The following is a 27,719-nucleotide window of genomic DNA, read 5'->3' as shown; positions in this document are numbered from 1 at the left end:
AATTATGTTTAGAAGCATCTTCCATGAAACCATAATGGTTGCATCAAAGCAATGGTTAAAGCCTCAATCTTATTTCTTTCACCTGGTTGGCGGAAGGAAAAATATGACTGAAACATCATCACTGTACATGTTATTCGGAAACCCCTCCACAAATGACTGTTTTGCCTTTTTGTTTTGATATGGTCGAACTATATGGAACTTTATAGACTACTAGAGTTTCGGGGGGCTACGCCCCCCTCAACCCCAGCCGCGCACGGGGCCCAGCGTGGCCGTGTGTATATTGGGGGACCCAAATCGCCGGAGTGAAACTGTGGAAAAGTTTTTTTGAAAAAGGAAAACATTTGAAGAAATAATATTTGTTATGTTTCAGGGGGTCCACAGGGGGTCCGCGGACCCCCTGATGGTCCACTGACCCCCTGTGGAGTGTTGGGACGCGCGGGGACACCCCTGGAACATTGCGGACCATTTTGGTGTTTTTTTTTTTTCATGAAGGTGGTTGCTTGTTTCTGGCGCAGGCTGTGCAAACCTGGCAACCCAGCGCATGCTGCCGCACGTTTAAGTGGCGTAGCGTCATGAGGGTCAGTGGGGCCGTGGCTCGGTCAGTGAAGACCCTGTAGTGCGGATGATATGTGGCATAGAGGGGCAGATTGTAAATCCACAGAGGAAACATCCGTGGTTCAGCGATGTGTGCGGTCGCCCTGCGGCCCCTCCTCCTCCAGCAATGTGCAGTATTGAGAGCCCTGACGTCACAACAATTGGAGCGATGGGCACTGCACTGTGGTTGGTTAGGGTACACCTAGGGCCCAGGTAGAACCCAGTTAAAGGCTGCATGGGCAAACCCAGTTAGGACCCGCCTTGGTCCCACATAAACATGGCTAGTTGGGGCCCACCTAAGGGCCAGGTAGAAGCTACTTATAGCCTGCATGGGCATCGCAGTTGGGACTGAAGTGGATGCCGCTGACATTGCTGACATGGGGTCCATATGGTTTAGCCCACCTTGAAACCATATGGGAACTACGCTGGCATGCTGGCTGTAATGCAAACGCTGCATCATACCTGCAGTGTGTAGTTTGATGTTGTGTGTGTAGCAGATATACCTGCAGTGTGTAGATCAATGTCCATAGGAAAGTCAATGGCCAGCAGTGTTTTTTTTCCCCAGCAGAGTTTCTAGTGTCTCTGTGTCTCTGTGGAAGAGGTTGCACATGAACTCTGCAGCCGCACTGAGGCGCTCCAACACAAACACTCTGACATTAAGCTGCTTCACACAACAAACATCAGCACGACGCTGCTGTTTGTCCAAAAGACACAATATCTCCTCTCCCACCGACGTCATGTGTTCATTTATCGACAGGCGTACAGACTCCTTTTGACACATTTTACGTCGTTTATCCAGCTCTCACTGACTCTCCACATCGGGCTGTTATTTTGCTGCGATCAAGTCAACGATGTGAGAGATTAGCTATCACAGACGGACGGACAGGGGGTGAAACATAGTCTTGCGCCATGCCTTTCGGCCTGGCGGAGACAATAAAAAACCGAAAGTAAAGGAAATGGCCATTTCTGCAACAGAAGTAGTCAATAAACTATGCTATGAAAACATGGGCCACATTGGCAAAGAATGTAAGAAAGAGGCAATCATGTAGAAAATAGCCGATCTCCAAGCTTACAAAGCCTCTCAACGTGAGGCGTTTCGAGCTTGTAGATCGGCTATTTTCACAATATTGACTTGTGGAACGGAGTCAAACAGAATGGGGGGGGTCCCAGATCAAGTACGTGTATTTGGGGGGGGGGGGGGGGGGGTTTGGCGGCGTGAAAGGGTTGATAAACACTGCTCTAATCGGAGCGAAATTATCTGAAATTACTACATGACCATAATGCAGCCTAACATGCGTTGCACGGGGCGGTCCTGCCATTACGTTAGTTACTGTAGTTGCTGTGGAGCTACATAGTTCTTCAGAAGACACACACAAACATACACCATCTACAATGGACGAACTGAGCAGCAATATAGACATTCACCACACGAACGTGCATTGTTGACAAAGTGATTGCACAGGCGCTGCAGGCATGACAACCAGGTTAGCGTTAGCGACATGGCAGCTATCACAGCGCCCTGTCCGTCGTGCTGCAACTGCCTGTGATGGCTACAGCAGTAACAGCAAGCTGTCTGCGATGCCATTGTCTGGAGACTGCTCTTAGCGTGACAGGACCAATGAGAGTGAGCGCTGTAGTTGTTGCTAAGATACGGTGGCGTCTCTGCCCCATAGCTTGTAGATCTCTCACACATGATTGGCGTAGGCTGCGTTGCCAGGTCTGACTTTGTGTGTAAGCAATGGTCGGCTTATTTTTGCGCGCCTTTGGGCTCGTTTGCATTGTGCGCACGGCAGCGCTTGTTTAGCGTACGTCAGCGCGACGTGGCAACGGACGTGGCAACGTGAAAGGTGATTGGCTGGTGAAAAGAAACACCCGACGTTACACCAGAAATGGTGCCTGGAGAAAATGGTGACCAAAAAAAAAGTTTGGAAAAAAAGGAAAAAAACCCCGCAGCGGCTGGCTGCTGTTGTGGTGATGAGGTCGTGCGCACGGTAAACGGTACGAAGCGGGCTCCCCTTCCGTTTTGTCCGACATTTGGTGAGTAGAATTAATTATGTTGCGCGGTGGAAACGGTGTAGTGAGCAGTGAGATGTCCCCTACGCGAGGCGTAAATTCAGCGCGGCCGGCGTGGCGAGTCAGTAGGCGACATGTGGTCTGGCGGTGCGTTGTTTATTCGATAACAGAGCTGTGGGGTGTCGCCACCGAGGGTGCGGAAGTTGCTCGCCATTTATATAGTTAGATGCCCCAAAGGTCACAGGTTGGTTGTTCTCTGTATTCCTACAATTCCCATGATGCAGTTCATGTAGCCTGGGATCAATACCAGTTTCGGTGTGGAGAAAATGTTAGCCCTACAACACATTTACTGTAATGTGTATATGCATGAAGTGCTTGGTTTTTCAAATGATTATAGGTATTGTAAATGACTGTATACAGTACCGTCCGATTGTTACAATTGGCAGTTACATGATGAAATATCCTTACTTTCAACCACAAATTAGCTATTAAAAAGTATTTATTTGAACCAACCTCTGCACCAAACGTATTCATAATGCTCAGACAACACATAGTCATCTTTCCTCTGTGTTCTCCAGGGATTACAAGGACGTGGAGGCTGCATTAAATGCCATGAAGAACGTCGCCAGGCTCATCAACGAAAGGAAACGGCGCCTGGAGAACATTGACAAGATCGCCCAGTGGCAGAGCGCCATCGAGGACTGGGAGGTAAGCAGCGGTGCTTCACGTCGAAAAATGATTGATTGATTGAATACTTTAATAGTCAGAAATGTAAACAGCACGTAGCATTATGCATTAGGGCTAAAAGGGTAACACAAAAAAAGTCCTGGGGACGTGTTTCCATTGTGGTCCTATGTATTCAATGTCGAGGCCAGCTAACGGTAGCTTGAGACATCTTCCTTTCAGTCTTTCCCAGACTCCCTATTCCAACATAATGGTCCACAATGTCCAGTGAGCTTCAGTCGAGGGTCTAGTAGAGAGCAGATCCGACTGAGGATCATTTTGTTGTAGGTTTTCATGGCAAGGGAGCTGAGGCTTATTACAGGATAGTTGTCCATTTATGTGAGGTCGCCAGACTGACCCATTGAGGCCTGAGGTTCCGATTCTGCAAAATGTCTTTTTGACGGTTTTCTGAAAAACGTATGTTTCTATATCAGTTGTTTTCAAACTTTTTTCATGTCAAGGACCCCCAACATGATATGAATTTGGCCGCGGACCCCCATCTCAAAATATTTTATTCCAGGGACCCCCAGAAGCAAAAATTTTAGTTACAAACGTTCGCTTTAAAACAATATATTCAAAGATTTGCACACATTTTCATAATTTTACAAAAATAGCAGATCTACAAGCTCATAGCGCGGCACCCTGTGCCACGCTATGAGCTTGTAGATCTGCTATTTTGAATAGCCAAAGTGTAAAATAATGCTTTTTAGCTCAAATCAAAAAGTGACACAGATGCGTCTTGATGGGTTAAGGGGGTTAAGCATGTATCTGTTAAGGTAAGGTAAAGGTGAGGCATGTACCTGTTAAGACAACCGTGTGTGTGTGTGTGTGTGTGTGTGTGTGTGTGTGTGTGTGTGTGTGTGTGTGTGTGTGTGTGTGTGTGTGTGTGTGTGTGTGTGTGCGTGCGTGCGTGCGTGCGTGCGTGCGTGCGTGCGTGCGTGCGTGCGTGCGTGCGCGCGCGCGTGTATGTGTGCACGTACGCAGGGTGAAGACGTGCTGAGTAAGAGCTCTGACCTGATCTTCTCTGGGGAGTTGACCAAGCTCTCCCAGCCTCAAGGCAAGAGTCAGCAGCGAATGTTCTTCCTCTTTGACCATCAGATGGTCTACTGCAAAAAGGTGAGTCGAAATGCTTTATATTCAGCAGCCAGTGTGGGCCAAGTTCAAATCAAATCAAACTTTATTTGTATAGCACATTTACAGCAGCCCAAAGCCAATCTGGGAACCCATCGTCAAAAAAAAAAGGAAAAACAGCGCCCTCTGCTGTTTTTTTTTAAACCTTTGATTTGACTTTGGGGGAGTGATTAAGTAGACCTATGCTGACTGGTAACCAGGGTTTTGGTCTGCCCTCAGCACTCCACTTCCGGTGGTGCGCCAATGTTTTCATTCCCACTAACAATATTTCTCCACGGAACACTAACACCATTTCTCCCAAAGAACATGGATCATTTTGGTTATAAGCCCACTTGTTTCTATGATGAAAGAGCAAGTTAAAATGTTACTAACTTTCCGTGGTTTTGTCGGCTCCGAGGACGCTATTGTTAAATGAGTTTTGGTTTGTTTCCAGTGGGAAGCGAGCGTACAGATCTAAATCCCGCCCACTATATTTGATTGGGTAAAGTGCGGCCTGCTTCCTGATCTGAAGGCACGCCCACTTGTAGGCTAACGCGCACACGCTCTGAATGGGGCTCCTGACAGATTCAGTAGCGCAGCTCTGACTGTTCTTAGGAGATTAGCCCAAAGCTGACCAAAGTGCTGAACATGGTTAAAAACAAAGCAATTCAAAGCATCGATACAAACATCAACAATGAAGATGCATTGACACCAAACAAAATATGCAGACGAGAGTTAAAGTACTAAACTAACTTTACAATATTGCTGTCTGTGTATTAATGTGGCACTTATTACACTGCGTTTATGTTACTTCCACAAAAAATAACTGAGGCAGTATGACTAGGCATTTTGAAATGGAAGAGGGATAATGTTCCATAGCAGGTAATCTAAGCACAGCAGCTCACATTTATTGCAATATATTATATCGATGCTGGATTCTTCTTGTGCAATATGTAGGTAGGGATTAGTAATGTGTTGTATTACTTTGTTACCTTTAAAAGTTATTTACTGCCACTGTGTTACTTTTGTAACACTGGCAGAAGCAACACTGTAATAACATCCTGTCTTCAAATACTTATTAAAAAACAAAATAGTAATGAGGGTGACCACACAATTGGAACGATCAATATGTTTTTGTACATGATGTTTAACCTATGTTCCTATATTGTTATCTAATTATCATTGCCATTTTTATAGTGTAACTTAGGTTTAGTTGTTGTATATGAATATTGTATTTATGTAGTGATGTTGGCTCCTCGCCCAACGGCGTCGACTTTGAGGGGACAGCCCTAGGCACAACCTCACATACAGTATGAAATGATTTGACAACAATCAACCATGAATGGATTAGGAAAACTACCAACACCAGAGCTCACAGCTGCGTGTCTGCTGTAGAAAAGCCACTTTTTTTTCTTTTCCCCCCCGAATAATCGACTTTGATGGTGGTCGAATAGTGGTTTGATAGTCGAATATTCTAATATTCAATTATTCTGTTAATGCCCTAATGTGGACCCCAGGAAGACTAGTGACAGTGGCAGTGGAAGCTAATGGGGATCTGATAGCTAAGAAAATCTTGAGTCTTAAATACTCAGTTAAAGTTAACGTGACGCGGAACCAAATATGAGTAGAGAATACGTAGTTCAATAAATTGGTTTATTCAGAGAATTCTGAAGAATACAGGAAGTGCAACAGTTTACATACAGTCAGTAAGTCACTCCCCTCAAGGGAGAGAGAGAGAGCTTGGTACATCATTATAGAGAAAGGAGCCCTGTGTTCTGACCTTATCTTTCTGTACCAGGCACCTGGGCAGCACAAGGTTACAATAATGTGATCTCATCTCATGTTGATAAACACAGATTTAAGGTCATACTGATTGGAAACTCAAATAAGATAATGAACTATCTTAAATGACAAGACAATTGTTTTTTCACTTGTGTTTTCACTTCGTGCCGTGATGCAAGTTTGTACATCTGCTATTGTTGAAAAAAGTGTGAGAACTACTGATTTAGAAGGCATTTGTAGAATCGGCCGCAGGTCTTAATGGGTTAATCCACGGGTCTCCCATCTGCCTCGCAGGACCTTCTGAGGCGGGACATGCTGTACTACAAGGGCCGCGTGGACATGAACCAGATGGAGGTGGTCGACGTGGAGGACGGCAAGGAGAGAGACTTCAACGTCAGCGTGAAAAACGCCCTGAAGCTGCGCTCGCCGGCCGGCGACGAGGTGCACCTGCTGTGCGCCAAGAAACCCGAGCAGAAGCAGCGCTGGCTGAGGGCCTTCTCTGATGAGAGGAGACAGGTCCAGCACGACCGCGAGACAGGTCAGATGTCACGAATGGCCGCACCGACCATGGTTCAAATCAATGGTTTCAATTGTTTCAGCTTTAGGATTTAGGAGAAGTTGAGGATTTTGTGTTAAAGTGTATCAAATGTAATGTTATATTTATATATTATATCAAAATTATTTAAGCTCTACCATGTAAACTATTTTAGTGAATACAATGTTATTTTGTCCCTTCTGTATGGCAGAGTATGTTAATACAATATAACTCATCCAATTTGGTCTCCCTGCTCTTCTACTGAGACATTTAGATCCTGTGTCTAGGTTGGACACGACCTTTGACACAATCTTGTTTCTGGTTTGACATGAATTTTGACTTGAAAGTAGCTCAGTGGTTAAGATTGCAGCACTTGCAATTGCAAATCCAGGATTGAACAGGAAAGTACAAATAATAATAGTAATAGTAATAGTAATAAAAAAACACTTCAACAAATTGTGCTGAGGAGATAAAAAAATATATAAACTAATATGGATTATTGAAATACAATTTATTCATTTACATTATTAAACCTGTGTTCAGAATTGTCATCTTAGTAAATTAGGTTACATAAAACATGGAGGTGTATTATTGAATTGCATAAAGGAAGTGTAGAGGAACACGTGACAGGATAGAGACATGCAGTCTCAAATATCGATGTTTGATCCATTACTGTCATGATGACACTTTGAAGTTACAGTATATTGCCCACCTCTAGTGCGCAGCGTTCGGTTTCTTGCTGAAGGACATGCAGATAAAGACATGTTGATGGACAGATTGGCAAGCACAGGATCAGTGATCTTCCGTTCATCAGGCGATCTCATTTACCTCCTGCTACCAAAACCACAGGGATTCTGTTAGAAAGGAAAAAAAGAGAAAAATGCGAGCCTTTCTCCTTGATAGTCCTTTGTCTACATCTGTATTAATAGTTAAACACTCTGAGCTGCCAAAGGGTCAGTGAATGTGGAAATGGCTGCATTTAAATGGATCTGAGTGAAAGTCTTTACACACCAGGAAGCGGGACGAATAAACAATACGAAAATTGCTGGAGTATTTCTATTCATATCGCTGATGCTTCATTCATACAGGTTTCGCAGTGAAAAATTGACCTATTTCCGGATAAAACATGCATTGCTTTATCTTTGCATAAACCTTTTTTTTTGTGTGGATGCACACCCACGGCATGTATGACCCTTGACACTGATTCAATGGATAAACAGGTGCAATACCCATACTTAAAGCCCACCTCCTGTTCCTAGCTCCAAGCCACAACTACAGTATATGCAAAAAGAAATAGAGTGAGAGTCACATTTAGAATATTTTGCAAACTATTTTGGTGATGCTTTGTACAGTTTGTAGGATTTCAGTACAATATACAATGAATGGTACAAGATTGAGATCGTAATGACATGAACACTATTGTATATTTATTATAAGGGTACCCCAGGTGTCCCTATTTGGCCCCCTCCCTTTTTCCCCTCTTCACTGAAAATAGCAGTTGTGACTCAATGTGAACGTAGATCAGCTGTTTTCGCAGAATGCTTGGCTACTATGACATGCCCAGAATAGGGACATTATTAGGTTCATGTGCTTGAAGGTAGAACAACTAGAAATAACATGTTTTCAGTTTGCTGCACGCTGATTCATTTCTTATTGTCATTTCAGGCTTCTCTCTCACTGAAGTCCAAAAGAAGCAGGCCATGCTGAACGCATGCAAAAGACACCCTGCTGGGAAACCCAAAGGTACAGTATGCAAAAGTTTAACACACAAGTGCCCTGGAAAGTGACATAATGGGATTGCACTGGCCATGATCATTTAGTAGTAGCTCAGTCGGGTAGAGTGCTCGCCTTTGAATCGCATGTTTCTGGGTTTTATTCTGGGGCATGGCTAAGAAGATGCTGTAAGTACTTGGAGCTGAAGGTACAGTATGTGTAGTGCTCCATCTCAGCAATCCATCTCCCAGGGGTCTAGTTCTGTGGTTCCCAAACCTTTTAGCTTAAGACCCAAAAGAGAAATGTGATGTCTCCCCAGGACCCAAACTAGTGATGTAGTTTTCACTACTTCTTAAAATGTTGTTTTTTTCCCTCCTCTTTTTTTCTTCTTCTAATTTATAGAATTTAATAGTTTTTTTTATTAGTTTATGAAATTCTTTAGAAAAATGTTTGAATTTGTTTTTAATCTATGAAATATTTAGATTGTATTGTTTATTTTCAAAAGATTTTCAATCTTTTGAAAAACGAAATGTAGGAAACATCAAATAAAGGGATATTTACTTCCGACCCAAAACTGTGGTGTAGTTCGTTATAGATGGGATAGACGCACGGGATAGATGCACTCTATGCTTTCGCGCAGCAGCCATTAATTGTAGCAGCTATTCTGTGAACAATCAAAGATCACTAGCTGTTTTCAGCTCTGTATTTTGGTTCCTTTGCATCCACATAAACTCCAGCATCTCCTCAGCCGTGAATTCTATCAAATCATCCGCAGCAACCGGGCGTCTGAGTTTTGTCCACGTTTGTCACTCACAGTAACAGTTCAGCATGCAGTGGCACCTGAGCTTTCGCTGATAGGTCGGCTGACAAAAAGCACAAGAATATCGCATGTAAAAATATATTTAAAACTAGAAAATGTGCTCCTCGGAGCACAGGTCTCCGCCAGGCGAGGTGGTAAAAGAAGGTACTGTTCCTGATTAATTCTGTCTTAGCTATTTATATTACATATTGTGATGTCACGTGAAGCTTGACCAATGATAGGTGTTCACAGACGGACGGACGGACACACACACGGACGGACAAAGTTAAAACATACTCTCCACCATGCCTTCGGCCTGGCGGAGACAAAAATATATTCTTATTAGGGATGTCCGATATTATCGGCCGATATTAGCATAAAAATTGATATCGGGAAAATATCGGTATCGGTTTTTGAAAAAAAAAAAATGTTTTTTTTTTTTTGCTTTATAAATAAGTTACAGGAGTTCTTACTGTATATGGTGTGTGTGATATGAAATTTGAGCTTACCCTAATCACAATAATCCCCGCATATATCGGTATCGGTTGATATCGGTATCGGTAATTAAGAGTTGGACAATATCGGTATATCGGTTATCGGTAAAAAAGCCAATATCGGACAACCCTAATTTTTATAACCCCCTCATCCATGGAAAATAAATGCTGGGTATTTGATAAAATATAATAGTGATGTGGAGTAATGGTACACATGGTAGATTGCTAGACGTATATTCATCATTGTTGAGGTTATTGACTGTCCGGAGCGCTAGTGTAAAAATGGAAGTCCATGCATTTCTACACTCTCAGAGGTAAATGAACACTCTGGGCTCTCTTTCCATTCCTGGGCTTTGACCACTCAACTATGAATAATGCAGAGACATTGTTCTATAATGCATGAGCCAGCGCTTTTCATTTCTTTTTCTCGGGGCTTAAGCATTAGCATTGGTTTGCATTTTTAATACATTTCTGCCTAACATTTTGTCCTCAGCGGTGACCAGGCCCTACTACGACTTCCTGCTCCGCCAGAAGCACCCGTCTCTGCCCAGCGCGCTGCCCCAACAGCAGGTCTTCATGCTGGCCGAGCCCAAGCGCAAGACCTCCACCTTTTGGCACAACATCGGCAGACTGACACCGTTCAAGAAGTAGAACGACAAAAAAATAAACCGACAAAACGCAAGAGGAGGAGGGGGGGAAGGGGGAGGGGTAGAAGACCCATCTGCTCGTGCCTGAACTGGTTGTTTTTTACGTCTCCCTCTTTTCATTCCTGCCCGCGCCGTTTACCCTAATATACTGATATATTGTAAAGATGAAGATGATGATGGTGATGATGATGATGGAGGAGGAGAAGAAGGAGTGGGGATTTTTTTTTTCTTTGAGAAAGCACTTTATAGGTTGGTTAACAATCACACTTGAGAATGGTCTCCTGGAGACGTGTAATGCGTAATTTATGCTCCATCATGCGATGGTGTCGTGCAAAAGATAGCCTATTTTCGCACAACACCGTTGTACAAAGAAGTATAAATCAGGATTAAAACGTTTGGGGAGAACGGACTATTGAATACCTACTACTACTACAACTACTACTACTACTACTACTACTACTACACCTTCAATCAAGCGTCGATTGGTACTAATCTACTACTGTACTGCTGCGAGCGACCACAGGACTGACGACTGTGCTGCCTCCGTGAAAAAGACGTTGCCTGTCGACAAAAATGTGTTGTTCTTGTTTTTTTTGTTGTTGTTGTTCTTTTTTTTCTCCACTGTTCTTTCGATTTATGTTTTGCCAACTGTTCACAGTGCCAGATGAGTTGAGTTTTTGTCCTTTTTTTTCTCCTTTTCTCTTTTTCGTACAGTATTTGTTTATTCCGTGTCCACTTGTGATTAAAAAAAAGGGAACAAAATCAAGGAGAGGATGGGATGAAGCTTCCTCCTGTACTTCTCTCTTCGCAAGATAGTGTCGATAATCTCACCCTTTGAGTTCGCGGTTTCAATGTCGTGTTTTCTTTTCTTTTCCACATGGATTATAATTTCCTTTTTTGTACATAATGAGGTCATGTGCAGGACATGCGCAGTATTGGAAGCCGAATGGAACCCAAAGAAGATTTGACTCATCGCAGGTCTTTTTTCCCCCCAACACACTACCTACAGTACACACCCCTGCAGCACACATTCCACGAGTCTGATCCTCGACTCTCCCTTCTCTGCTTGTCCTCTCTGTGAAAGCAAGACAACTCTGTTTTTTTTAAAGTGCCATTTGAAGTGTGTAACCCATGGAAGTGTTAAGAGAACATGCATGGATGTGTCGAAAATAGCTCTGAAGAATTCTTTTTATAATTTTTTCAATTTATTTTTTGAAGCACCCCTGCTATATTTAATCAGATTCTTCATCGGAACAAAGATTTCAATGTCCTACTGGGCTGAACACCACTGAACACACATTATACAATACCTTACCTGCCTGTAATTGTCATGTTGCAAGTCTTATTCTCTATGTATTTGGTCTGAAATACTCTGATTTTTAAAGGCCAGATGTGACACAGTAGTTACGCAAGTGCATTCTGTGAAATTTACTCCTCAACTATTTTGTTTAACTGTTATTAGCTTATAAAGGTAAAAAAAATAAAAATGACCAAGCTGACAAAATGTGGCCATCAGCTGGGGTGGTCAGTATTTTCTTTTACTGCTTATTAAGTGTTGCAAATATTCAGCAAACAACAGTAGAAGGAGGGCTTGCCAACTGTGACGCATTACTGTATGCGGTGCCATCTTCTCTGTGCATTCAGAGTTCTGTTCTAGAAATGCTACATTTGGGTAAAATGCTACTATAGCTATACTGTATTATTATTGTTATTTCAGCTGTGATCTTCAGCTGAAATTCATCAATTTGATATGTGTAAAGCATCGAGGATCTTGGCTGTAAAATTGCTATCGCTGTGGTACTTGAAAAGTGCCACAATCTGATTTCATTTTGTGCTTAGAATTATTATTATTGTTTCCTTTGTAAAACTGGGTCTCATCTTTTCAAATTGAAAAGGTGGTATATAGGAATTATTACGGAATTTATGCTCCGTCGTACAATGATGTCGCGCACCGAAGCTTGGCTATTTCCGGCACTCGACACCGCGATACGACGGAAGTATAAATGACGCTCAAAGTATCCACAATCTACCATCTCCCCAGAGAGCTGAGAAACAGCACGTCTCCGAGTCCTGACACACCTTTCATCTGGCGCTGCATATTAACGATGGTAATGTGAGAAAGAGGCTGTTTGTAGTGACAAAAATGTGTCTTTGTACTTCCAGCAAGACAGCAGCACTCGAGGGAACGTGAGGAGTATTGTAGGCCAAAGCCCCATGGGGCCTCGACAGCGTGTCTGTCCCCGCTCTTTGATGTGAGTTAGATTCCCGATTTGATGCCGGGGGCAAGAAATGTTCAATTCATCGCATATCAACACTTCGTCTCTATTCGACAGTGATTTATTGCCCTGGACACCTCATAGTACAACACTGTGGATTATAACAACCTAACATCACAGGCTGTTTCTCACACTACCCTTTACTGGTGAGACAAACAAACAACATTGTGTTTGCGTGCGTGCGTGCGTGCGTGCGTGCGTGCGTACATGTGTGTACGTAGGTACTCTGTGTGAGTTTGCATGAGAGAGATAGAATAAACTGATAAGGACCATACCAGCCGAGCCTGTTTTTTTATTTCGGTGAAAAAGTACTAATTTATCCAGCACGATTATAAAAGAAAATTCTCCAAACACATGTGATATCAGGACTTCGGGACTCTATTAGATATTGATTTTTACAGTTGGTCATAAAAAATAAAAAAATTGGATGAAGGTGGTCTGGGGTACAGGGCTGAATACTTCCTGATTCCTCATGAACTTAACAAGTTCATACATTTTCGGTTCCAAATTTAAGTATATAAAAAAACATGACACCCCAGCATTTACCCAGCAGCATGACCGCAACTGATTGTTATTCCAGTGTTTGCATTTTCATGACTAGGCCTAATTTGTTTTCATAATTTCATCAGAGTTTAAATTAGATAATAACAGAGTTCATCATGTGTAACCATCTGATTCATTCCCCCCTTTCCTTTTGGTGCCCCACAACAATAATGTCCTACTTGAGGAAGATACAGTAACTGAACTATTTTGCCCTTTGAATTGAAATTGAGTATTGTCAGAGAGAAAGTTAAACATGTTTTGGCATCCATATCTTGGGTTGAGTTGCACACTTGTGTAAAGTTTTACTAATTTTTGTTTTAATTAAAAGAAAAAAGACAGTGTTTGAATATTATATTTGTGTATGGTTGTTTACATATGCACTCAAAAACTATGGGAAAATAAAATAATTTAAAGTGAGTCTAGAGGTATTTTTTTGTGCTACATTGCTGGTTTTGTGATCCAAGGTGTGGTCCTGCAGAGTGCAAAGAACTATATGTGGAGAGTGGAATCATCCACAGTAAGACCATCAGTGTACATTTAAAGGGTGTATGTTATTGTCTCTGCCAGCCGCCAGGCCGAAGGCGTGGCCAAGACTATGTTGTGCACCCTGTCTGTCCGTCCGTCCATCCGTGTGTGTGTGTGTGTGTGTGTGTGTGTGTGTGTGTGTGTGTGTGTGTGTGTGTGTGTGTGTGTGTGTGCGCGCGTGCGTGCTTGCACATTCTTCAGACCGGCCTGTTATAGCGCCACCAGGTTTTTGAGGGTTCGAGGCCTATAGGCTCGAAGCCTCTTTGCATCTCTTGGCTTTCACTATTATTCTTCCGCCGTTCTGGCCTAATGGTGTGGTCACTTTTTACGAAAATCGGCAATATGGTAAAGGGCTATGCCAAACGGCCAAGGCATGAAACCATTGGCCAAAGGGTGGCGATATAGCACTCCAATTTAAAATGCCAACTTTGAACAGGTAGAACTCATGCACTGTTTGACCTACAGACGTGAAACTTCGATACACACATGCGTCTCCTCATGCCTGACAACTTTCGTGACTTTTGACCTCTGACCTTTCTGCACAAAACTTTTTACACATGTACTTTAGACCTATGCCGACAGATTCATGGCGGTGGATTTTTTCGAAGTGAAAAAAATTAAGCTTTTATGAGCCAATGATTATAGCAGTTTTATGAAAATGATTCGTCTGCCCCTAAAACATACATGCAGACACACATTTGTTTGAAACTTTGCAGTAATGTAGAGGGTCATTCCAAATATCAACGGGGGCGCTATAGCAACTTTTTTAACAAGCAAACTTTAAACAGGCCTACGTCATGCCTCGTTTGGCCGACAGCCATGAAACTTGCTTACACATGTGCCTTGACTCATGTAGGACACATCTATCCCTTTGACCAGTAAGCTCCGCCCTTAGATTGTCCACAATTTTGAGCAGTTTGAAAAACACTTAAACCCAGGATTTCTGAGCAATTTGCGTAAAACTGTGTCATCTGTTAAGCTCCTTTTTCACCAATTCAGGTCTGTTGGTCCAATGGCTTGATTGCTAAAGCATCTGCCTTCGCAACCACAGGGTCGCCGGTTTAAGTCTCACCTCATGCAGACCTCATCTCAATTGCATTGCACACAACATGACTGGATCAATTAATATGTGTGCAATTGTTAAAGATAATATGAAATGCTAATTTGAGAGGAGTTGTTTTCAATGTATGACATTCATTGTCATACAGTCATTGTGAAAATAGCCGATCTAGAATCTCACAACTTTTTGGATCGCAACGCTTTGTGAGCTTGTAGATCGGCTATTTCATTCAGTGTAACGATAGTTCATGTAGACACGGAAGGAGAACGTTTATATACTTCATTCATACTCCCCGGACCCCCCCCCCCCCCCCATTCGCTAATAAGCCATTCAGTCGTACACCTTTAAGTCAGTATGTTCAACCTCTAGTCATTTCATTTGCTACAAGTTAACTCGCTCACACCCTCATACCCACAGTGCAACTCTGGCGGTTCATTTAAGCAGCCTCAGTTCTCTGTTCAGTCTACGTGCTTCGCTGTCTAAGCTGGGTGTACAGTGCTTGTTTTCAAATTCCCTCCACCTCCCCGGCCTCCTCCCCATGGCATTTGGTTATTATTGTTATAGGTTGATTCTGTGTTTGCACTGTGGTTCTATGATTCTGTGTATTGTACTGTGTTCTATGGATTGTACTATGATTGTGGTTGTTTAATTATGCATTGAAGGTTCAATGTTATGTAAAACTGTATTTTATGCTCTGCTCTGGGGGTTTGTGGTTGAAGATCTGTGACATGTTTGCACAGAAATCTGTAATATCACATGAGCAGAGTCACACCGCCAAACTTGAATGCAATATCATTGCATATATGGGTTATGGTTAATATGGTAACTAAGAAACCCCAGTGGTGCAGTTAGAGCATACATGGGCAACTAGCGGCCCGGGGGCCACATGCGGCCCCCACCCTCACTTAATGCGGCTCAGGTTAATATCAGGATACTGATATATCATTGATTTCAGCTGTTACAATTCCAAACATGCAAACATGACCCGCTTTAATTACTTCAGTCTATATTAGTAGCTTGATGACTAGTATTAAAATTCTATTGTCTTTTTATGTCCAATGTATTTGTATTTAAGTTCATAAGGTTAACATAAGTATAACTAAATGAATTTCAAATTAAATACAAATGTTACTTTTCAGGATCCCAATTCAAAAATAGCAAAGAAAAATCAGGATTCCAATATAAAAATAGCAAAAATAGCCGATCTACAAGCTCAAAACGCGTCGCAACTTTTGTGTGACATAGAATGGCATAGTGAGTGTGGAAATATAGTGGCCCTCTCCATTATCAGAGTTGCCCACCCCTGAGCTAGAGATATGTTGCTTCTCCCATTCTCTGCTTCACCCCCATTCTCTCACTGAATGCCAGGCTGCCCAAACACACACCTCACCTGACATAAACTAAAGGTGATGAGGGGACACACAGCAGGAGCTAATCAATCAATTAGGACGTGGGACATCGAAACAAAGCGTGGGAAGAACCAAACAAAAATAAGATCAACAAGCAAAATATCTGAGACTCCTTGGACCATGTCATTCACTCATCTCTCCATCGCAGCTTCTTGCTCTCAGGAGAACCTGTTCCCCTGTCGTCAGCCTCCAGCACAGAGGTACGCCCAGGCATGGATAACTTTTATTACAGTTTGTAAAAGTGACAGACCATGCTCATTGTCTGATGTGACTTTAAGGTTGAAATGTAAATCAGTGTGAATGCTAATGTGCACTTCATTATCATCATCAATGTATGATTATTTGTCTAATTGTTTGTTTTTAATGTCACCTTTTCTTCAATAAAGCCCTGCCAACTACATCATATGGCCTGTTCCTTGGAGGAGTTGATGCAAAAAGGAGTTTAGCTTGTTATTAATTCAGTTCCTACATTGACACAATAGTATATGAGAAAAGTCATACTAAACTCGTACTATATCATAAAAAATAAAGCCATACAATACTATAGTATAAACAAAATGCCATACAGTCCTGTCAAAAACAATAATAATACTTTGTTCTTGTCAGCCTAAATTGTTCACAGCACAGCTATCTATTTTTATATTTAATTCCTGTGACAACCCTGGGGGTTGTCATGGTAACTGGTGTGGTTGTCATGGTTACTAACCATGTGTCATGTGTTTCAGAATGATTGGAGGGCGTGTGTCCAATCATTCTGTGTCATCAGTGGAGATCTGGCCCACCTGGATTGTCCTCTATAAAATAGGTGGCTGGACTTCAATTTTGTTCTCTCTCTCACACCATGAAGCTCACTGGAAGCACTCCAGCCTTTTGGATTTTGGTTATTAAAGGACAAGACCACTTGGAAGAGGTTTGGGTTGTGTAGTTAGTTACCTTGCCATGATGTAACTCCAAAGGTGAACAAGAAATCTAAAATAATTGCTCCATTGAATAGAAATTGATCATTCAAAATATGCCTACATTGTACGGTAAAACAGCTCTCAAAGTCACGCTTTTAGCACACAAACGAACACAAACAAAGCGATTCAGTCAATATAGAACATCACCAAACCCAGTACTGTTTTCTTTTTAATAAAAATGGCAAAATCAACAGGATGTTAGCCTTATATGTTAGCCTTATAAACTATATCACAGATGACATCATCATCTTGTTCACTGGATGCAATACCCACCCCGTTTCTCAAAGAGGTTTTAGACAGCGTGATTGGAGATATCCTAAGAATTGTAAACAGCTCTCTACTTTCAGGCGTCTTTCCAGACTCACTGAAAACGGCTGTAGTCAGGCCGTTACTCAAGAAACACAACCTTGATCCATTGGTGCTGGGTAATTATAGACCAATCTCTAATCTGCCATTTCTGGGAAAGGTCTTAGAAAAAACTATCTTTCATCAACTGGATGTGTTCCTACAGAACAATAAGGTTCATAACAAATTCCAATCTGGCTTCAGGAAAGGTCATAGCACAGAAACAGCACTTGTAAAAGTAATTAATGATCTTAGGGTGTCCGCTGACAACAAAAATATATCTGTTCTCCTACTCCTTGACTTAACCGCTGCTTTTGACACGATTGATCACAAAATTCTACTACAACGCATGGAGTACTGGATTGGTTTGTCAGGCACAGCCTTGTCTTGGTTTTACTCTTACCTAACAGGCAGAAGCTATTTTGTCAGCCTAGCTAATTTTGACTCAGACAAACATGACATCTGTTCTGGTATTCCACAGGGCTCAATTCTGGGTCCCTTATTGTTCTCCCTGTATATACTACCACTGGGAGAACTCATCGCCGATCACGGAGTGAACTTCCATTTCTATGCTGATGATACCCAGCTGTATCTTTCGGTAGCTCCAGACGACCCCTGCGCTCTAGACCCATTGTTGACCTGTCTGTCCAGTATAAAATGCTGGATGAGTGAGAACTTTCTTAAGCTAAATGAGGATAAAACAGAAATTCTCATAATTGGCTCCAGTGAGCAGAGAGAATTAATAATAAGTAGACTTGGTAACCTGGCTGTAGAAAGTAACACCACAGTAAAGAACCTGGGGGTTATTATCGACTCTGAATTGAATTTTAATGCACACATTAATCATGTCACCAAGATTGCTTTCTTTCATCTTAGAAATATTGCGCGAATTAGAGACTATCTGTCGTTAGACGACGCAAAAACGCTGATCCACGCTTTTGTTTTCTCTCGGCTTGATTACTGCAATGCACTCTACTCTGGCCTGCCTAAGAAAACAACTGACAGATTACAACTTGTTCAAAATGCGGCAGCCAGAATTTTAACTAAAACTAGAATGAGAGAACATATCACTCCAGTACTAGCTTCACTACACTGGCTCCCGGTTGTTTTTAGGATTGATTTTAAAATTCTTTTAATAGTTTATAAATCTCTAAATGGTCTGGCACCTTCCTACCTCTATGACTGCCTAGAGAGACATGATCCAAACCGGACCCTCAGGTCTTCAAGTGCTGACCTACTCGAGGTGCCTAAAATGACATATAAAAAATACGGTGAAGCAGCATTCTGCTTTTACGGACCAACAGTGTGGAATAAACTCCCATTACACCTAAAACAGGCAGCCTCTGTCGATAGCTTTAAAGCACAGCTCAAGACCTATTTCTTCACTCTTGCTTTTAGCTGACTCTTTGGTTGATTTTTAAGTCCTCACTGTATTGCCTATTTTAATGTTTTATGCTTTTGCTTTTATTTTATTTTATTTTTTGTTTGCTTTATTGTTAAATTGGTTGTAACTGTAACTGTATTCTTGCTCTGTAAAGCACTTTGCGCTGCATTTCATGTCATGAAAGGTGCTATACAAATAAAGTTTATTATTATTATTATTATTATTATTATTTCAAGAAGAAACGGTACTGGGTTTGATGATGATTTATATTGACTGAATCAACTTTATTTGCGTTCGTTTGTGCTAAAAGAGTGACTTCGAGAGCTGTTTCAGCATACAATGTAATTCAATGAGCATATTTTGAATAATCAATGGAGCAATTATTTTAGATTTCTTGCCCACCTTTGGCGATGCATCATGGAAAGGTAACTACACAACCCAAACGTCTACGAAAGTGGTCTTTCCCTTTAAGCACTGTTAAACACCCCAGTATCCGTATTGTGGGGATAGCTTTAGCAGAAAATAGCCGATTGACAAGCTCACTACGACACGTTGTGAGCTTGTCGATCGGCCATTTTCAGCCAAAGCTTTCCCCACAATAACGCAAAACAGAAAATACACTAGTATTGAGCCCTGAGGGACACCGGTTACCCATATGGGGTTAAGTTAGTTTTAATAAAATCATTTAAACCTTTGTTTGTGAGTTTCCTCATTTTGTTACAAACTCAGCCGTTTGGTTGGTGGTTGCAATGAATACATTACAGTGGATGGATTCAATTTACGTAATTTGTTATCCCTGAGTCACTATAATACCTCAAAAGGAAGTATGGAGCTCAGCCTATATGATTTGATTGATATGCTGCATGCCATGAGTGCAAAGTGGTATTTTCTTAAACTTAATTCAGCTAATCAAAGAGGATCTGTGGTCATAATACAGCACTGTTTGAGGAACTATTAAACATTTTTGAGGAAAGTTTGTGGAACATTAAAAAATATAGTTGAACACTTTACAGACATATTTTTTAATGTCCAGTCCAAAGTGAGAACAATGTAGCCTACTTGATTTAACACCAAAACTGCTATAGTTTTGATCATCTCAAACTAAGGAATTTATAAATGACAAAAAGGGTATGAATTTTTATGACATTAAGAAACATCTCTCTGTTTGCTTTCAATGAAAGTGTAAATCTGGGTTCAGACTCAGTCAGAGTAAACATTTTCTAACAGATGGTTTTAAACAACCTAAATCTCAGTTGTGTCATAATGAACCCTCTCCCTGATCATCAGAGGGTGTATCTAGTAGATTCAGTCATTCTGTCAGGGGTAGAGGTGTTTGCTGTGGATTTTCATCTTTTGACCTGTCACCTCTTGCTTTAACTTTAAATATAACCTCGAAATCCTAATTAATGTGAAAGGCCTGGTGGTGCAAGAGAAAAGCATAGGCTTCACAAGCGGATAGTTGTGGGTTTGAATCTTGGTCAGGGAAGATCTCAATTTTCGGTCTTTTTAAGGCGAGAAGCATGGATGAAGCCCGCCTCCCTCCTCACGCCCTCTTTTAGCTCCGGTAGCAGAGGGAGGAGCATGGAGGGAGCCCACCCCCAGGGGGAGGAGCTTAAGATATTTACATATTATGCAAAGGTTTTTTTTTCATTTTGTGATTTTATAGGGTCTTTTTTTCACATTAAGTTGTTTGAGTTTTTTTTATTTTTTTTTATTGTTTAGTGTTTTTTTTATTGTTCAGTGTTTTTTTTCCGTCACCAGTTTTTGTATTGATCCCAGTTTCATTTTAGTTGTTTTACCCTTTCAGTTTTTATTTAGTTTTTGTTGTTTGAGTTGTTTTGAGTGAGCTTTGAACCAGGAACCCTGGCATTGTGAACCACGTTTTTATCTTTTAAGCCACGCTGGCATGGAAGCTACAATTGGGAACGTCATACTTATCCCACCATATAGAATTTAGATGGACAGTGAAAATGTTATACAGGAGGTTTTGAACCCCAAACCTTCTGCTCTCAGACCCTATATTTATCTCTTGAGCCACACAGGTATATATGATACAAAGAGCACGTAATACTTAACCCACCATATAGAATTTAGATGGACAGTGAAAATGTTCTACAGGAGGTTTGAACCCCAAACGTTCTGCTCTTAGACCCTATATTTATCTCTTGAGCCACACAGGTATATATGTTACAAAGAGCACGTAATACTTAACCCACCATATAGAATTTAGATGGACAGTGAAAATGTTCTACAGGAGGTTTGAACCCCAAACGTTCTGCTCTCAGACCCTATATTTATCTCTTGAGCCACACAGGTATATATGTTACAAAGAGAACGTAATACTTAACCCACCATATAGAATTTAGATGGACAGTGAAAATGTTCTTCAGGAGGTTTGAACCCCAAACCCTTTGCTCTCAGACCCTGTATTTATCTCTTGAGCCACACAGGTATATATGACACAAAGAGAACGTAATACTTAACCCACCATATAGAATTTAGATGGGCAGTGAAAATGTTCTTCAGGAGGTTTGAACCCCAAACCTTTTGCTCTTAGACCCTGTATTTATCTCTTGAGCCACACAGCTATATATGATACAAAGAGAACGTAATACTTAAACCACCTTTTAGAATTTAGATGGACAGAGAAAATGTTCTTCAGGAGCCTTGAACCCCATATCTTCTGCTTTCAGACCCTGTATTTATCTCTTGAGCCACACAGGTTTGGACAATCTAAAAGGAAACGTAATAGTTAACTTTAGTTAGTTTAGATGGACAGTGAAAATGTGCTCCAGGAGTTTCAAACTCTAGACCTTCGGTTTATAAACCCCAGAATTTTCTCTTAGCCGTGGTGGCATGAAAGATGCAACTGAGAACATAATACTTAACCCACCTTTTCAGGATTTAGATGGACAATGAAGATGTTCTATGGGAGCTTTGAATCCTAAATCTTACGTTTATAAACCCTGGATTAATCTCTTGAGCTACGCTGGCATGGATAATGCATTGGAGGACGTAATACTTAACCCACCTTTTAGAATTAGGATGGACAGTGAAAATGTTCTTTAGGAGCTTTGAACCTTAAAATCTTTGGTTCATAAACAGTGACACATCTCTTGAGCCACAGAGACAGACATGAAACATTCAGATGGGAAGGAAATACTTATCCTTTTAGAATTTAGATGCACAGTATATTTCTACATTGTGGTATTGATATTTTCACTTAAACCCTCTATTCTTAGTAAAGTTGCAAATTTACTTTCCCGCTTGCCTTGTTACCACCTACACCAAATCTCTTCACTAATAATTGTCAATCTACAAGCTCACAACACGTTGACACGTTGTGCGCTTGTAAATCTGTTATTTTTGACGAATGTTCGCCCCCAGAATAGGGATGCTGGGCTTTACTTCTCCCACCACTGCTGAAGAGCATACAAGACAGTAGACAGACAACTAAGAAACCCCAGTGGTGCAGTTAGAGCATACATGGGCAACTAGCGGCCCGGGGGCCACATGCGGCCCCCACCCTCACTTAATGCGGCTCGCAGGTTAATATCAGAATACTGATATATCATTGATTTCAGCTGTTACAATTCCAAACATGCAAACATGACCCGCTTTAATTACTTCAGTATATATTAGTAGCTTGATGACCAGTATTAAAATTCTATTGTCTTTTTATGTCCAATGTATTTGTATTTAAGTTCATAAGGTTAACATAAGTATAACTAAATGCTACTAATCCAGTTAACTTGGAGTTAACTGGATTTATTCTGAGTTGGTTTCAGCTGGTTGGAGGCAGTTGGAGTTGTTTGGAATTAATTGAGTTGAGTTGATTTCAGCTAGTTGGAGTTAATTGGATCTAGTTTTTTTGTTTGTTTGAAATGGTTGGATTAGTTGGAATTGGATTTAGTTGGAGAACTTGAAGTCGGTTGGAGTTCATTGGATTTAGTTGGGAGTTGGAATTAGTTGGGAGTTAATTATCTCTTTAGAGTGTTTGATTACATTCAAAATAAAATCCTTCTAAAGTGTCATAATAGTATACCAAATTTGTATCTATATATTGTAACTATCTTTATTTTGGTAATTAATGTCCTACTTGATCATACTAAAGCGTCACACGAAAATCAAAAGTAGCAGATCTGCAAGCTTGAGCTTGTAGATCTGCAACCTTTGCTATTTTTTGCATTTGAATCATATGAGGTTTCCACCCGACAGAGAAAACATAAACAATATATTTAGTATTTAAAGTCAAGAGGTACAGTACCACTTTCCATACAGTATTTATCAACATGTTCTTTCCAATTACAAGTCACTCTTTTCTGTGATATTTCAGCTCATCATCATGGGGTGACTGTCTGCTTCATGGCTGTGACTGAAAGCAAGAACTGATTGGTGCTGCAGAGTTCTCACATTGTGTTGATGATTGGTGAACATTGTTGATGGCCTGTCATAGTAATGATTACTATTTGCATTTCAAGCCACTGCAGAACATTAAAAGTTGGTACACTGCATGTGTGGACAGCAGAGCACACAGACAAGAGGACATCACAGGTCAAGGTCTGATTGCAAATATTATATCTAATATTATGTGTGTTTTGATACGTATAATATTGTGGAGCTGTTGTGATTAGTATTACAGTATGTTGATGTGTTTTCATTAATATTATGTTGTAGAGATATTCTGATTAGTATTATGTTCTAGTGGTGTTTTAATTGGTATTATGTTAGAGATGTTTTACTATTCAAAGTGTCACTTATCAGGATGTTCTCTGTCTCTCTGTCTTTTACTCTCCTTTGTTCATTTGCCAGTCTCTCCAAAATACATTTGGAGAGATTGTATTACATTTACATACAGAATTGTGAAAATCGAAGCTGCCAGGAAAATGAACACATCAAATGAATCCTCTGTTGTCACCACCATTAACATCGTAGACATCACCAGCACAACAATCAACCTGGTCCTGGGAGTCCCCATCAACAGCTGGGTTCTGTGGCTGGTATTAACCGGACCAGCTGGTGCAATAGCCTCAAACATCTTCACACTCAATCTGAGTGTATGTGAGATCATCTTCAGCTTGTTACATCTTCCCCTTGTTATCAAGAAAATTCCCCTCTTTAAATTATTCACTGAAGGATTCATGTTCACTGGACGTCCACTCTTCCAGACATGTATCTGCGTAGAGAGATTCATGGCAGTGGTTCACCCAGTGCTCTTCCTCAAGTACAAACCCCTCAGGTACCGGGTGGCTTGCTCTGCGTTGGCCTGGTTGGTCATCATTGGGGTTTCACTATTGTACATGCTGTTGGGTCGTACTATGATATTGTTTTATGTTCATTTGGCTAAATGCCTATTTTTCATGTCAGTCATGCTGTTCTGTAGCCTCGCCATTCTCAGGGTTCTGAAACAGCCCATGCCAGGGGAGATGGGGAGGGAGAGGGACAACAGCATGAAGAGGAGAGCCTTCTTTATCATCTGCCTGATCATGCTGTCATTTTTGGGATCTTATTTTATTTGGTGCATTATTGTCACTTTTTTAAGTCGAGGACACTTGTCAGATAAAATGCATTCAGTTGAAGATGTATGCATGTTCGTCAATGTAGTCACTGGGTTGGTTCAGCCACTGCTGTACCTCTGCCAAAAGACTGGAAAACTGCCCTGTGTCAAACCTATAGATACATAGTTAATCACACACAGAGGCCCCTATTCCACCGGGGTTGAACCGGTTCCGTTCCACTGAAAATGAATTTGTTCAGAACCCTAAAAGTTTGTTCGGAACTGGGAACTAAAGTGGGCGTGTCACTATTCTACAGGTTGGAAGATGCAGATGATATAAACAATGGCAAAAGCAAGCGAAAAATCATCATTTTTAAAAAATAAAAGGGAAACTGTAACTGCCATTGACGATAGTATTTCCCCCCGTTAAATGGACATTTTGACCGGTCATATTCGACACATTGCTGGAATCAAACCTGGGGCAACTGGGTACACCTGCCCCTAATTACGATGGTGCTTTAAACTGATGGAAAGGTTTTGCGTCCGGTTCCGTGAAAGAGCCAAGGTTCCAAGACTCTATAGAACAGAACCAGTTCTAGAACAAAAGTTATTTTTGGTGGAAAAGGGGCCTACAGTGAATAATTATGAGTTACAGTATATTCATTCATTCAAGTACAGGGGGGGTCATGGCTAGTAGAAGGTGACCCTATTTAATGTTACATAATGATATCCTATATTCTGTTGTTTTATTGTCTATTCTTATTATTGTATCTCTATGCTATGTTTCTTGTCTTGGTCTGCTGTAATGTTATCTTGTTTTGCAAAGGACTTTGTTTAAAAAAGTACTATATGAATATAAATATAGTTCAATATTGTTAACAAATAATCCACATACTGTCATTGTGACCACAAGATGTGTGATGATGGGTTTCGGATGCACCAGTTGTGTTGTTTCACCAACTGTTCCAGTACATTGCTAAGCTTCAGTAAAGTGGCTACGGCTAGTCTCTTGAGAAATACGTTTTTAAGTATTTATGTGTTGGTTTCCACAAAGAAACAATATAAAAAAAACTCTGTTACAAGTAAAAGGCCTGTGTTGTAATGTTACTTGAGTAAAAGTACATGGCATCAAAATATACTCAAAGTACCAAGTAAAAGGTACTAAAATGTTTGAAAATAGCAGATCTACAAGCTCACAACGCGTTGTGACGCATTGTGAGCTTGTAGATCAGCTATTTTCAAATAGCCTATGTGTAAATTAGGGATAGTTAAGTAGTTGTATGTTTTATAATAATATATATATAATCTGCAAAGTAGCCTAACTAGTAACTAAAGTTTTCAAAAAACTGTAGTGAAGTAAAAGTACAATATTTGCCTCTGAGATAGTGGAGTAGAAGTAAAAGTACTGGAAATTGGAAATACTCTACTAAAGTAAAAAATACCTCAAATATTTACTTTACAGTACTTGAGTAAATTTACTTTGTTACTTTACACCACAGGAAACAATAATAATTATTAGTTCTTAAAAAAAGAAAAGAAAAGTCTCAACACTGTGTGTGTGTGTGTGTGTGTGTGTGTGTGTGTGTGTGTGTGTGTGTGTGTGTGTGTGTGTGTGTGTGTGTGTGTGTGTGTGTGTGTGTGTGTGTGTGTGTGTGTGTGTGTGTGTGTGTGTGTGTGTGTGTGTGTGTCCCGCCTGACTGAACCCATGATGTTTTCTAGTCTAACTGAATTCACACCAGCTCTCAGTGAACATCGAGTTTCAGTGCAAAGTGTATCAAGACGAGTGTCTAAATGCTTTTTCCAGTGTCAGGACACTGGAAAAGGAAAATGTGCAGCGTCAAAGTTTAGAAAACCACTTTGACTCTAGTGCATAGAGCGTGTAAGGCGTGTACACACATACGCAGAAAAAGGCTACTGTATGGAAGTAGCAAATGTGAATAACACAATTTTAAAGTAGCAGTTGTAATCAATAGTAGGCAACTAAACTGTATAAATTGTTTACAAACAAACTGCCAGAGACGAATATCGAGTGCCTGTCTCTGTGTTGTCTGTTGCCGAGTGCAGCTGGTCGCTTTGGTCTGCTCAGCACTGGAGCCCCTCTCTCTCTCGCCACACACACAGCCAGGAGCAAATACAGCATGTCCTCCAACACTTGTTACCTTGCCACACATTGCTGAGGGAAGGGTAAGAAGTGGTAGCCTGTCATCATCAGACCAATACACAATGTCAGAAATTAGTACAGATGATCCAAAAGCAGGGGACAGGAGACAGAACAGATGAACTTAAAGTGTTTATTAACTAAACACAAGATCCTTCAGATATGGGCAAAACGAAGACAGGAAACACAGGACACGTACACACAGGACAGACTCACTCAACAGGGAACTACGAACCAACAGAAAGGAGATCAGGGAAACAGAGGGATTAAATAGACACAGGGATAACAGGCCACAGGTGAACTCAACTGACAATCAACACTGGGATAGGCTGGGGGACTAAGATACTGACAAATACTACAAAATAAGATAAACTAAACCAAGGCAACAACAGTGTATCGGACTGAGCGCAGAGTGGCGGTCCAGTCACCCTAGGCTGCAATGCCAGCCTGACAGCATTTTGAGGGTTCAAGTCCCGATCTTAACGACCTTTGCTGCGTGTCACGCCCCATCTCTCTCCACTTTTCCTGTCAGTCTACTGTCCTATAAATAAAAAGGCATAAAAGCCCCAATTTTTTTTTAAAACAAAACAACAACAACAGAGTAACAGAAAACCAAAACCAAACAGAACAGGAATATATGACAAATACACAACATACTGAACAACAGAACATAGGCCTAAAGAGTCCAAAACCTAAACGATACAGACAAAGTCCAAGGGCCGAGGGGCGGACCGTGACAAAATACATATCTGCCAGAGCAAATGAAACATGAGATGGCAGGTTTGTCCTGTTCCCAGGATAAACAAGTGGTGGAGATGGACAGCAGAGCCAAAATACATGAGCAGCAGAACCAAAAGATGTGGGCAGCAGTAATCATACACACGGCCTCATTTAAAGACGCACTGAAGTGACATTTTCGGTCATTTTATTTTGAAGGTTCAGCCCGAAACGTTGGCTCAACGACTCTAAACCAATCAGAAGGTCCCATCCCTTCAGGCTATGGGACGTTGGATCTCAATCACTTCAGCCGTGCTGGCACACGCATAGATACACGGCTAGTGTTTGTTTACAAGTGAGAGAGAGACGGCCAGTGAAGCACGTTTGCTACTACCTGGCTTATTTCTAACCTATAATGTTTTCAGATACATATTTT

General features: G+C 41.1%; 1 protein-coding gene across 5 annotated transcripts in view; it reads left to right on the top strand.

Annotated features, from left to right (window-relative positions):
* arhgef4 (Rho guanine nucleotide exchange factor (GEF) 4) overlaps window positions 1–13,646 on the top strand; it is a 155,675-nt gene extending 142,029 nt beyond the window's left edge. For all 5 annotated transcript variants that reach the window (XM_084049229.1, XM_084049228.1, XM_084049231.1 and 2 more), the window contains 5 exons: window positions 3,186–3,315; window positions 4,315–4,446; window positions 6,517–6,760; window positions 8,423–8,500; window positions 10,257–13,646. In XM_084049229.1, the coding sequence (XP_083905355.1) occupies window positions 3,186–3,315; window positions 4,315–4,446; window positions 6,517–6,760; window positions 8,423–8,500; window positions 10,257–10,414 (742 nt within the window). In that variant the 3' untranslated portion in view covers window positions 10,415–13,646. The remainder of the gene's footprint in view (window positions 1–3,185; window positions 3,316–4,314; window positions 4,447–6,516; window positions 6,761–8,422; window positions 8,501–10,256) is intronic.
* Window positions 13,647–27,719: the final 14,073 nt, after the last annotated feature.

This window comes from Gymnoscopelus microlampas, assembly GCF_963454915.1.
Source record: "Gymnoscopelus microlampas genome assembly, chromosome: 22".
Lineage (NCBI taxonomy): Eukaryota > Metazoa > Chordata > Actinopteri > Myctophiformes > Myctophidae > Gymnoscopelus > Gymnoscopelus microlampas.
This window is presented reverse-complemented; position numbering and strand designations above follow the sequence as displayed.